At 43.2% G+C, this 13,703-nt stretch overlaps 1 protein-coding gene across 2 annotated transcripts in view; it reads left to right on the top strand.

Annotated features, from left to right (window-relative positions):
• Window positions 1-13,138, top strand: part of PEX14 (peroxisomal biogenesis factor 14) — a 76,662-nt gene extending 63,524 nt beyond the window's left edge. Inside the window, exons 5-9 of one of the 2 annotated variants that reach the window (XM_030507636.1) lie at window positions 3,042-3,127; window positions 5,336-5,438; window positions 6,690-6,787; window positions 9,021-9,112; window positions 11,329-13,138. In XM_030507636.1, coding sequence (XP_030363496.1) covers window positions 3,042-3,127; window positions 5,336-5,438; window positions 6,690-6,787; window positions 9,021-9,112; window positions 11,329-11,794 — 845 coding nt within the window. In that variant the 3' untranslated portion in view covers window positions 11,795-13,138. Of the gene's footprint in view, window positions 1-3,041; window positions 3,128-5,335; window positions 5,439-6,689; window positions 6,788-9,020; window positions 9,128-11,328 lie in introns of both variants that reach the window. The other variant, XM_030507635.1, reaches the window with a different exon arrangement.
• Window positions 13,139-13,703: the final 565 nt, after the last annotated feature.

The raw sequence follows: 13,703 nt of genomic DNA, 5'->3' as shown, positions 1-13,703 counted from the left end.
ATAAAATATCTTTTATTTGACATGCGATTAGTTGCTGGAAGCATCACTCAATCTGACTAGTTTAAACATGCTCTAAAATGAACCCCCAGTAAAAAAACAGGGCTGTCTGCTGTTGGCATTATGAAATACACTAATCCAGCAGTGAGGACAAAAATCTGACTTTAAATATTTAAATGATTAATTGGGTTTATATTTTTTTTTTACCTTTCTAACCCCTATAATTACAAGCAAACTCAGGGGAGTTTCTAAGCAAGGTGTGCAAAGCTGCCTCTTCCTCATCCAGTTCATCACCAGTGTTATTCCCCATGGTGTTCATGGTCTCCATTTATAGGGGTTTGTGCAGATTTTACACCTGCTTAAAAATCAGCTCCAGTGACTGCTTTTCTTGCCATTTGGATCTTCTTCTCCCACCCTTGCGTCTTCATTACGTGGGAGGCTGTAGAATACAGACTGTTTTCTCTTACAATTAAAAATGGTACCTAGAATCCAGAGTCTTTTTTTTCCCTGATGTCTTTCCATGGCTTCACTGTTTGCTCGTGGAAAACCACCTCTTCCAGCCTCAGTTTCTACAATTTAAATGTGGGTACTAGTGATGCTGACCTTACTTGGATGCATGAGGCCCAATGAATTGATATCAGGAAAGTTAATTCTGAGATGAATGGGGATCTTAAAAACAGTGCTTACTCTGGAGGTGCAATATGCAGTTGCTTCTGTGAAAAGTAAATATACTTACACAAAACACAGACTTATAGCTGGAGAAAATACCTGCATCCCTTCCATTTGCCTTTTGAGGGTCTCTTATGTGGAATAGTTTGTTACTTCCCCCGTGCCTAAACTGGAGAGTAACTGGGCATGTTTTTTCACGTTCTCTGAATTCTGTTCCACTTTTACAAGTGGGAAATTGAGGATATGCAAAGAAGTCAGTGTCAGCACTGAGGTTACAGCTGAGAAGCTTCTAGCCCTCTCTCCTCCCCATGTTTTAGATTAGAGTATTGCAGAGAAAAAGGAAGATTGAGTGTGGATTTTAGGCAGAGCTGTGACATTCTTCATAACATTGTAAAGTTGATGTGGTCAATGCAGAGCCTTTACTGTGTCCCTCACTCACTTTTCCTCTCCACCCCCTCCCTGTTTTTTTTTTTGCCACAAGACAGAATTATTTCACACATCTCTAAAATGAGTAAAATGGCATTTCAGCTTCTTGTCTTTATAGACTCTCTGAACTTTAGGAAAGATCATTCTGGTCCCTTTTCATTAATAATGAAAACCAGGGGGCAATAAAATGTTCTTAGCTCAAGCATTATAGGAATGGAGGGAGAGATGAGTGAGGTGAAAGGGCAAAGCAGACAGGGTCCTACAGGTGTGTCTGCTCTCTTCTCAGAGGTCACTGCAGCAGGGAGGTACTTAGGGACAGCCAGTCAAGGACTGCCGTGGACAGGGCACCATCAGACCCACAGACCCTGACATTAATGAACCCTTTACAATAGGCAGTTCAGCCTGGAGGTGCATTGTCATAGAAGGGGATAACTTCAGTCGCAAGTTCAGGGCAGAGAACTGGACAACCAAGAGACTTCAGACACCTGAAATGACAGTGGAAGCAGGGTAAAGAGGGGAAAGTGGGATGGATGACTGGGGTGTGCAGCAAGATTAGCCAGAGATCATTTTAAATCCTGACATGTACACAGCCAGTTACTGCAGCTTAGCTGATGTGTGTTAACTCATTAAGTTAAAAAGTTATGATAATTTGATCATGTGCCTAAGCTCCAAAACTGCAACTGCAGCAACCCAAAATACTCCTGGTGACACTATTCACCAGTTCTCACAGAACTGCTTTAATTTGTTCAGATTCTAACCAGTGGATAATTTGAGGAGCTGTGTCCTAAAACGTTGTAAGATTCTAGTATTTGAGAGCCAGTGCCTGTTTGCAGAGCCCTAGGGGTGGGATTAGGAGTAATTCTTGCAATGAAATGCCTGTAGAAGATCTCAGCAACAGAAAAACTGGCAATAGGTGAGCAAAGTGGAAAGGAGAGAAGCTTCCAGCCAGTTCAGCCTCCCTTTGAAAGCCTAAATTGAAACTTTGGAGAAGAGAATGCATTTCTGAGACATTGGAGGTTACATGTAGATTTGGATCTGTCTGTTTGGAGACTGTACACCGGCCTCCACCTCATCAGTTCTGCCCACATCCTGCCACTGAACTTTAGGAAGATCACTTTGCATCCTTTTTATTATTAAAGAAAACCGGGGGCAGCACAAGATTCGTTAAGGGAACTGCGAGGGAGGTGAAAGGATAAAGCTGGTGGAAAACTACAGGTATCTTCTGATTCTGCTCGAAGGAGCAGAGCACACCGGAGCTTTGCTTTGCTCGGTGGAGTCTCCCAGCTTCTGTGCAGAATTGTGTGTTAAATAGCTCAAGCTTTTATCTACTTCTTTACCTCTCTCTGTAGCTATTTAATGGCGTATTTTCTTTCTGCTGTTTATGTTTGTTTTGGTCTCTATTTGTAATTCAGGCTTGAAAGACATTGGCCCATAATTGCTGACACAGTGTTCATAAACCCATCGACTGCCCTGAATAGATTTCTCTTCTTTCTCAAAACCCGGCTTTCTTTTTTTCTGCATTCTTTTGGATCTCTGGCTCTGTCCCCATTTTCAAAGATTATGATAGTGGAGAACAAGAGGTGTTCAAGTAATGAGCTAACCTTAGCTAGTACTGACGCTGCAGACAAGTATCTGGGGAAAGTGCGGGCAAAACCAGCTTGATGGAACTTCTTAAAGTGCTGCTGTGATTTGTCTCTCTTTGACACTTTGTGCAAGGCCAGTGTCAGTGCTAGAGGTCTGGACAGATGTTTCAGTGTCCTAAGGCCAGAAGCCTGCACACTGCACCTGAGGGACTACCAGCATCCAAATTCCCCCTGCTCAGTAAATCTATGCCTGCTAAGAAACAGCAGAACTGGCATTATTCACTGCACTCTTCTCTGATAAAATAGGAATGAAAATGTTGTCACCTACAGTTCTGACTATGCTTATTTCTTCATTTTGGCATTTAGGTCCACCTGGCTCCAGATGGCGAGATTATGGGGCTTTGGCTATCATAATGGCAGGAATTGCCTTTGGGTTCCACCAGCTGTACAAGGTAATATCTCCCTCACTACTCTTGCACTGTGCTCTGAGAGAAAAATGTCATGCTGCTTGTGTCCACATGATCATGTTGGGTCCAAGTTGGTGAAGCATCTCTGTTCTTACTGGCACTGCCACTGGTGTATGGGAGAAATACAGACACTTAAGATGAAAATGCAGACAAGAAGTGGCAAGCAAACAAAACTAGATCTTACAGTGGATCTCAGACTGCTAGAAACAAGGTCACTTTCATCGTGTATATATATTTTGGGATTTTTTAAGTTGGGGAAACTGAGCACAGTTCAGGGAAAGGATTCTCCCAGCACTGGCCAGCAGGCATTACGACCATAGCCCCAATCTAATGATTTGTCCACTGATGATCCTGCACCATAGGCAGGGAAGAATCTTCTTTGACTGATCAGAACACTGCAAAGGAGGTGCTGATTTCCAGGTCTGCCATGTATCCTGTAGTTCTATTCCGGTGTGCTTAGAACAAGGTAGAACAAGAGTGTGTCTGCTTGTGTATTTTAGAGACAGCAGCCCCTTCTTATTTCTTGTGCAATGTTCCTCCAATTGAACATACTCTTTCACTCTGGACTGCTTTCCAGCAGTGTGGTAAGTGACATTAGATAATGTCTTTGGTAAACAATCATATTCTGTGGCTACATAGAAAGACATTAGTGGTTGAAGTCAACATAGCAGAGTGTGAAGAGCTTTGGTTCAGCAGAAGTTGTGTTTTGTTTTTGAAAAAGGGAGAGATATGAAGACTTAACAAGAGGTTGATGGTTTTCATGTTTTTTAGTTAACAATTACCACCTTGTTTAGTAAAATCTATTTTATAAATAAAAGTGTTGTCCTTCCAGTTAGAAACTACTTTTCTTACCTTGTCCTATCATTAATTTTCTGGATCTCAGGCTATGAGGCCAGATGAAGCAGCATGTTCCATCTTCACAAGTAAAGTTACTCAACTTAAGAGAATAGCTTTTTATGGAGATACATTGTCCCTATGTTTTTATATTAAAGTAGTGATGCCAACCTTACTGATCTTTTCATTCTTGCTAAGAATGGTAGATCTTGTAAGTGTCCAGAGAGATGTGAAGACAACAGCTGCTGGGCCTTGCAGACCTGAACATCTTGCTGTTACTAAGTGACACATAGCTAACACATATTGATAATTGACATAAATTTTTTTGTCATAATGTTAGTGATGCTGTTAATATATCCTACTGCTGTATTCTGTTTTACAGATCTTGCTCTGCTGTTTATCCAAACCTCATATTGTGTGCCTAGCAGAGACTCTTATTCTTTCACAGGAGTAAAACATATTTGAAAGAGTTGATAGATTCTCTCTGCCCTTCATGGGATTTTGAGGGAGTTTGCAAATACTTATTTTTGTATGAAAGATAGGATGCTGGGATACAACATAGTTGGCTGTGTGTGTTCTGTGAAGATTAAGAGAGAAGTGTTTATGAAAGTCATCAAAAGCTATTTGCTTTTCAGAATGTCAGAGTGTAAACTTGTACGTGTACATGTGCGTTGTGAGGGTAAGAGCTGTGCACAGCAACACTGAAAGCTTACACAAGTGCTAGGAAGTATAAAAGAAGTGTAAAACATACAGCAGTTTGGATGGTCAGGTCTGCCTCAGAAACCATCCTGTATATTTGCCTGTGCAGTGGGTGTACATGGATCAAAAGCTGGGATGAAGTAGCATTGATAGGCACTATCAGGGCTATTTCCACCTCCTAGACCATTCTTCTCTCCCATTTTTTTCACCTGCCATGTTGTGCTTGGATTCCTCTGGCCTTTCCTGGGCTTTTCTCCTCTTCTTCACACTTCTGCATTTCTTGCCTTGTGGATGTAGCTCAGATATTGTGACGCATCAGTGTGATCACATTTGAGAGCGTATGATCTGAAATCTTACTCTATGTATGATGGATGTTTCTCTGGGCTTAGAGCTGTCCCAGGAAGTCTTAAATGGAGTTAGGAACTGATTTTTAGCACTCCAAAAATTTTACCACAGAACTCGTATCTTCTCTTTTGCAGCTTCTTTCAACACCTACTGTAGAGGGAATTTCTTTCCTCAGCCAGGTGTGTGGATAAATGATCACTGGCTCTGTGATAAAGACTGAGGTTTGGGTGGTGGCCTTTGAGGATGTTTCAGGTACATTAGAAAAGACTGTTTGCATATCCCTATTTCCTAAAAAACTTTCTGTACTCCATACAGAAATACCTGCTTCCTCTCATCATGGGAGGCAAAGAAGACAGGAAACAACTTCAGAGGATTGAGTCAAACATCGCTGAGATGAGTGGCAGTGTGACACAGACAGGTAAAGATTAATGACTTCATCAATTCAGCCCTCAAAGCCTTTCTCCCTGTAGCCTCCATTCTGTCAAGCCCCCCACCCTTTTCTTTCCCTCCATCTCCACTTTATGTGGTGACTTCATTTATCTGCTCTGAGAATCTGTTCACATTTGCAAATGAAGGCGCCGTCATTTCGGTTTAATTTGAAATTGGTTGTTTACTGTCGGCGCGGCCTCAATTAATTATGTTTTTACGGAAAGGCTCCCAACCTCAGAATATTAATAAGGAGAATAAAATGACAGCCTTTCGCGGGGCTGTAAAGTTCAGGTTTAATTTCTGCTTCTCACATGTTTTCAGGGGCTTTTTTTTTTTAAGTCTTTCCCCTCCACCTTCCATCTAAAAATCCGGGGAAGGGTCAGGAGAGTCTGTAATTACTGTGCCTCCCTGACCTTAGCCACCTTCTCTCTTATTGACTCTATAGGGTGTCTGTTCATTACCTGATGCCCTAATGATGGTCTGGATTAGCTGTTGCCTGTCACACCAATAGAGGTTTTAATTTTATTTTACCAGCTTGTTTAGTGCCTGGAAGCTTTGGATAAAGTAGCAAAATAGTAAAAGTTGGAGTCCAGCAGAAGTCCTTCGGTGCTTGGTGGGCTGTAGGAGGGGAATACAGGGTGTTCTCTTGCAATAAAAGGGGGAAAGTGCAAAGTATATTCAGTTGGAGGGATGAAAAAATTATGATTTTCAACATTAGGTTTGTTAAAGATGTTGGGGTTGAAGGAGTTGGTGGGTTGAGAGTGGGAGGATGCTCATTACATCTCTTAGAGGAGGGTGTGAAGAAAAGCATCCTTCATTTCTCATGATACCCTGAGGTCAGTCCTGAGACCAGCCTCTTCCCAGACTGGAGGTATCCCCAGTGTTTGCCTGTGTGAGGCCCAAGATAGATAAATGATGCAAACATTGTATAAGTTCAGGGAGATGTACAAATCATAAACCAATATAATTAGAAGGGAGAGGTTTTGGACGGATATACTGTGGGGTATAGACATCTATACAATGGAAAGATAAACTAGAAATACTGGAGGTTAGATGCAGTGCAGGTAGATTACCCATAGTGCAGATAAATCATATGGATTAAAGTGAGCAGGCGGGTGTAGATAAATTAAATATAGTAGGAATAGAGGCATCTTTGTAGCTAGACAGCAGGAAGGGCGTGTGTGAGTGTGTGTATGTGCATGTATCTCAGTTTAACACTCTCCTGCTTTTTCCTTCACAGTGACTCAGTTACAGACAACTTTAGCAGCTGTCCAGGAGCTGCTAATCCAGCAACAACAGAAAATCCAGGAGCTCACCCAAGAACTGGCTGCTTCTAAGGTACCCACTCCCAACTCTTTACTTTTAGAACATCACCATCTATCTTCTTTGGAACATGCATGCCTTATTCTGTGGGCACATGGAAAGCACCTTGTTAGGTTTACAATCCAGCCTTCAGCTGTGTCATACCGCCAGCCAGTTTCTCTGCATCTGACTTCTCCATAGGCAGTCTGTTTAAAGCACTCTGATATTAACTGGGTACTCAGTGAAATATATGTAACTTCTGAGAGGGCTTTGCTATATAGCTCTGGATGCAGTCTTTGTGTCTGAGGTCTCAGACCTTTTGTCAGCTCTGTATCTTCTGCACTGCATTTGAGATTAAATAATTGTGCTGTTAGTCCACCGACCAAAAGAGGCAAAGGCCAGTTGTGCAGAGGTTTTGTTTGTGTGTAATATGTAATTTTACGTGTTCCTATTTCTCCTGTACCCATATACATTGTCAAAACAATGACTTAATCCTGTTCAGCCAAGCACACTCTTGAAGTACTGTATTTAAGTTACTTGTTCAGATCCAGGCCTGGTAATGGCTGAATATTCTTACTATTTGGTTTCTTGTTTCAATGATTTTGGTCATTTTAGTGTAACAGGTAGCCCCATCACAGCCACATTAGTGATGCACAGTTGCTCATTTCCCTTGACTCCTGACTTGACCCTGGCAATAAAACCATCAGTTCTGACTAGTTTGTGTTGTTACATGTGTAACTACAAGTGACCACTTTTAACCAAAATTGATTTTCTTTCTGGTGATGAGAATTAGTGTTTTTCATCTCCAAAGTATTTTGCAGCCATTGGCCTAAGCATTCTATCAGCCAGTGAACGTTGGTTCCGTGTGAGCTGGGATGGATTTGAACCAGTCACATAGAGATGATCACAAACTTGTGATTACTCATCTTTATTCTCTACAGGGAGAGATTTATCTTTTTACTGTGAAATCCCTTAGACAATGCTTACAGTCTTTTACCTATTGCATGAACTGTTGTCTTCTCCCCTTACCTGTACTTTAATCTCATACAAACCCTTTGATGGTATGTAGCTGGTGGGCCACAGCTGACTGTGTGGTGTGCACACTGTACAGTAGGAATCCCTCAGTGGCACAGCTGTAAACCCAACCATGAAAGCCAGTTTATGGTCACAACACTCTACTTCAATTTTCCTTGGGAACTGTGGCCTGTCAATGGCCTGGAGCCAGTACGGAAATTGGAAAACTGTTTTCAGGTCTTAAGTGTTAAGATTAAGACCACATGTTGAGCTTTAAGAAGGGAAAAGGGCATAAGAGTCTTGGTGGTTTAGAGAGTCTTGAAGAAGTTTTTCCTCCCCCCTCTGTACCCCCTGCCCTGAAATGGTAGCACACATTGTTATGATATCTAAACCTCATGTGTACAAAGAAAAACTTGGGCAACCCCACAAACCAAAGAATAAAAGCTGTGTTTTCTCAGCTGTAATGTAAGTTTTTATATCTGTTTTTCAAACTCCTACTGGCATGCTGTAAAAAATTAAAAAGAGGGACTTTAAGTAATTAAAAAACATACATAAAAATTCAAGGCTTGAATTTTCTACAACTGTTTTTTAAAGAGACCGGCTAAAAAGCCCCAGATGTCAGATTTTATTTCTAAATCCTAGGCATCTGGCACCATATGTGTTTTGGAAATTTGAGTCCTTTGCAGGCCAGTGAGTGGAAATCACTCCCTTGTTAATGCGCTGCTGTAGCTTTCAAGGTCTTGGAAAGCCAGAACAGTGGCTCCTGGATTCTTGCTGTCTGAGGGCTGGGAGTGTGAATCCCAAGGGAACGCATCTGTGTATATCACAGCTACTACAGACTGAGCCTCTCCCAGCTCGCTGGGTTCACAGCCCAGAAGTCACTGCGAGAAGTGCTGGCTGTGAAGGTGTTCAGGGTTACTCAGCACTAGCTGAAGGCTGTTTAAAGAATAAGTAGGAACAATCAGTTCTGGCTACATCTAGTAGGAATTGCTGAGGAGGATTTTTGTGCTATTCCAGTTCCGGCTTCCTTAGTCCAGAGATTTATTAGGAGCATCTCTGGAGTGATGCTCACAAATGGCTTCATTCTGAATTGCTTTTAGCAAAAATTACTATGGGAAGCGCTAGACATGAGTATTCTTTGGTCCCATACTCAGCCCATCATTACAGGAATTACTAGGGTTTAGAAAAAAGTGACATTTATGTACTTTCTCCCAGTTCATACTTTGATCTTCGTGTCTTCTTTTTCACATTCTAGGCCACAACTTCCACCAACTGGATCCTGGAGTCACAGAATATTAATGAATTGAAATCTGAGATCTACTCATTAAAAGGACTTCTCCTGAACCGGTACAGGTGGAATGTGTGAGCAGATTATTGTGTGGGGAGGGTTGCTTTCTGGGATCCTTTCAGTCATGGAAAGGAAAGGCAATTCCAACAGGAACTAGCTCTATATCCTGTTATTGCTATTTTAATAATACCATTTTGCACTCCACTATCACTTTCTATTTGCAGGTCTCAAACTGCTGTTCAAACTTGCCTTTAATCACAGAGCGCTTTGAGTAATTAATAAGATCTTTCCTTTTTGTTTATGATAAAGGAATTCTGTGCCATTCCCCACAGTCAGGATACCTCTCACCTAGTCTGAGGTATTGACTGCATCTGCACCTGCATTCTCTTACAGAGAGAGTCACTTCTGGATACAGCTCAGCTGATCTGTTCATGCTTAGGACATAACCAGGATGAAAAGAATTGCACTTCAGCAGAGCCCGGTTCTCTCGAGTAGCTAGCTCAGGTATAGACAGCTTATAATGTAGCAGATGTCTGAAATGAGGTGATAAAAATCCCAGCCTCTGGGACAGTCATAAGAACAGGGATCAGATTTCTAGTTCTTGAGGAAATTCTTTTTTTCCAAGTCCATAACTTAAGAGTTTACCTAGCTTCCCAGCTATTGAACCATTTACTCCGATATGACTCTCTTGCCTCCTTCTACATGTAACTAAGTCTTCTCAAGTCATCTGTTTCCTAGGAGATGGACTTCAAAGATCAATCTAAGATTGGACTAGCCATGTTCTGGATCTCAGCAATGGGGCTTTTCAGATGTTTGAAAAGTGTATTGTCTTTAATATCCTTTTAAATTCTCACTACACTTCCCATTCCTCCCAAGAGTCACTGGAGAAAGCTTTGGAGGATTGAGGACACTAATACTAAGTTACTGTCTGTTAATTAGTAACAGTTACTGTCTGTTGATTTGAGTCATACTAGCATCACTGCTGGGGGGTGAGCATTACTTAGTGGCACCTCTAAAGCAATGGGAAAGTTGCAGCTGGCGGGTAAATACTTTTTGGAAAAAAGAAAACTTCTGGGAGTGGTTGTTTTTTAACAAAAAGGCAGTGACAAGGCAGCAGCAACACCAGAGCCAAGAAAGTCTCCAGATTGAAATTGTTGTTTGCATTCATGATACTGGTTGAATAATGCAGGCATTAGGTTATTGCAGTCACAGGATCAGCAGAGTTCTTTGATGGCTGCAGGTGGGAGGAGGAAGAGGGAGGTGAGAGCAGCTACTGTTCCTAGTTCAGTCTAAGCAAATGTAATCTGCTGTGTTTGAGTGCTCACTTTAGGAGAGCAGCTAGCTTTCATCTGCTCTGTCCATGGCATGAGCCAGCTCACCAGAGGGACATGAGGATTTCCTGCCACACAGCATCCTTTTCAGACCTGATCTCTTCATACTCCCACTTTTCACATAAGCAAGGATGCATAGGGAGTACTGGATCAGACATGCTTTTTTGCTTTGCTCTTCATGATGAATGACTTTCTGAGGGCACCAGTGCTCCCCACTACGCTTACATTTGTCCTGTCTGGTACTTGGATTCCTGTTAGGGTTGGACTTCAGCCTGCCACTATCAAATCTTTAAAGCCCACCTGGAAGGGACTCAAGCACAGAGCAGCCAGCTTTCTCAGCTGGTGCAAGGTAGTATGACTCCATTCAAGTCAGAGAAGCTGAACCAGTTTGTGGCAGCCAGGAGCTGGCCCAAACATGTAAAGTGCATGCTGGGACTAGGAGATAGGCTCTGGATTGCAATGAGCCACAATGCAATAGCTGAGTATCACAGTGGAGGTGAGAGCCAGGTGGTGAAATTCCTTGGCTTGGGCACAAGGACCTGGTGTGTCTGACTTCTTGATCCAGTGGGAATTTTCTTTACCAATTAATTAGTGATTGTTTTATAAAGGGACACCCATGTCTTTCCACAGGCAGCATTCCTGAGTGCTAGCTACTGTGCGACACTGGCCAAACCAGATCATTTTAGTAGTTCAGATTGCCCAGCTGTGATATTTTCCTTGGGTGCAGGCTCGATTACTGGGTGCTTGTAAAGCACTTTGAGATTCTGGCTGAAGAAGTGAAGTGGCCTTGGGTTTGTTCATTTATGTCAATGGAGACTTGCAGTCTCAGTCCTGCTTTACATGGCTTCCCCAGTGCAAATACCATTCTCTCTAATGATAACCCCTCAGTGTTTTTAATCAAAGCCCCTTTCTCTCCTTTTCTTCCCCTCTTCCCCTCCCCCAAGGAGGCAGTTCCCTCCCTCCCCTTCGGCTCCTAAGATCCCGTCATGGCAGATCCCGGTGAAGCCAAGCTCACCCTCCAACCCTGTTGTTGCCAACCATAATAGCAGCAGTGACATCTCCCCTGTCAGCAACGAGTCTACCACCTCATCACCAGTCAAGGAGAACCACAGCCCTGAGGGTTCGAAAGTCAGCTGCCATCTGCTGAGCACGGAGGAGGGCAACAAGGCAGTGATCGACGTCAAGAGCCAAGTGCGCATGGAGGTGCAGGGGGAGGAGGAGAAAAGGGAAACCAAAAGGAATGAAGAGGAGGAAGAGGACGATGAGGATGATGACGTTAGCCATGTGGATGAGGAGGAATGTCTGGGTGTCCAGACTGAGGACCGGCGAGGAGGGGATGGTCAGATTAATGAGCAAGTAGAAAAGCTACGAAGACCTGAGGGGGCCAGCAATGAGAATGAGATTGACTAAGACACCCTGGCTTCTGCTGCTGCTGTCCATCTTCCCTAGGCTCCTGCACTGTCCCCGGTGCCTCTCCCATTTTGAGGAGAGAAGTGCCACCATTCCCTCCCGTGGTCCTCCCATGACTGACCTTGAGCAGGGTCATGATTGCCCAGTGAACAAGGGGGGCCCTGTTTCACCACAGGGCTTTGCAGCATTGCAGTGGCTTCTTCTCCCCTCCCAGACCTTCTTCCCTTGAGCTGGGGTCACTGCCTAGGCTGGAAGACCAATCGCCTTACCATGCACCACACCTAGAGAATCAGTTCTCTTACAAAAACACCATCTCTCCCAAAGCAGCCAGCCTCTTCGCTGCATCCTAGAGTCCTTCTAGCCAATTTCAGAAACCAATCTGTCCGGAGCTCTTTGATTTCACAAGCCTTTAATCCCCACAAAAGGCCCAAACCAGTTCTCTGTTTCCCAAAATAACCCTCTGGTTTATTTCTCAAACTACTTGATATTCTGTTGCCAAAAAAAAAAAAGAATGTTTTAACCCTGAATTCCTCATCAGATCTCAGTCTTGGCTCTTCCAAGCCTTATGTCAAGCCTCAAATTCCTGAAACTACCTAGTATCTGAAAACACTAAATTTCTGTGGGGTCCAAAGAACAGTATTTCCACCCCACATACTTCCACTCATCAAAGTGGCCTCTTGCTAGGGACCAAGTCCAGGTTTCATGGCCACAGTAAAATCCATGAGAACAGGTGTCTTTGTTACTGATTGCTCCCCAGTAAAAGAAGGTTTAAAAGAAGCTGACTCCACTCATCCCAATTACTGCCCTTCCTCCTCCAAAGACAAGGAGCTCACATCAGCTTTTGACGTAGTAGCCCTGAATGAATACGAGGTGATATCAGATGCTGAAATAGTTGGTTAATTCTGAATCTTTGCAATGGTTTTTAGCCTGGTTTTCTCCCTAAACGAGGAGAAAACCCATCTTAAATAACCAGTGACAGGCACCTCCTTCAGCAAAGCAGTCTCTACAGAAGAAAGAACAGTTCCAGCTCTGAGGTTAACCACTGGCCCTTCTTGCCCAGTCCAGCCTTTTCTTGCCCCATTGGGGCTTTACACAAACGAAACCAGTGAATTTTGAAACCTCTCATTTGCAGCATTGTGTTCTCAGCTGGTAAAACGGTGGTGTCCAATTATATTATTCACTGCATCAGAGCCTCTTAGCAGAGCAATTCTTGTAACAACTGAGTCTCACTGTCCTCACCAAGCAAGTGTGCTCGTCTGTGTGATCATGTATAGATTTCAAATATAAAATATGATTGTATATAATTGTAATAAATATGAGTTACCACTATTTAACACCAGGCTATTACTGGATTACTGTGGCTCTTCTTTTGGGGGAGAAGAATGCATGCAGGGTGGTTAAGGGAGGGAAAAGGGACTATCACAGAAATTCAGTCTTTATAAAATGTTTTCTGAAGGATGACTCTGGTTGATTTTCTGACTGCTCCAATACTAGGTTATATCAGCAGGAGGCAGCGTGGAGAACAGTGTAAGTGCAATATAAGGTAAAATATTAAGAGCAACAACAACGCCGTAATGCTGGGTTGCCTCTGGTGTTGCAGAGGGCAAGATGGGTGTATCATCTGGTGAGTAAAATGCAGCTATTCCAGTTCCTGTCCTCCCAGCAGGAGGCTCTGGAGGGTGCAGAATGCAGCATCCCACTCCTTCCACCCCCGGCAGCAGGAGGTGCTGAAGGGAGTGTGTGAGATATCCCACAGCCCCTTGGTCTTATCTACCAGCAGGGAATGCTGCGCCGTATCCCATGACTGCTCTAACCCTGCCATGTCAGTGCAGAAGCCATTGAAAGAAATGGCGTGCAGCAAGTAACTCGTAGCTACTGCAGTCCCATCTTTGTTCAGCAGAAGTATTTG

This window comes from Strigops habroptila, chromosome 16, assembly GCF_004027225.2.
Source record: "Strigops habroptila isolate Jane chromosome 16, bStrHab1.2.pri, whole genome shotgun sequence".
NCBI classification, from domain to species: domain Eukaryota; kingdom Metazoa; phylum Chordata; class Aves; order Psittaciformes; family Psittacidae; genus Strigops; species Strigops habroptila.
Note: the sequence above shows the minus strand (reverse complement) of the source record. Positions and strands in the feature narration are given on the sequence as shown.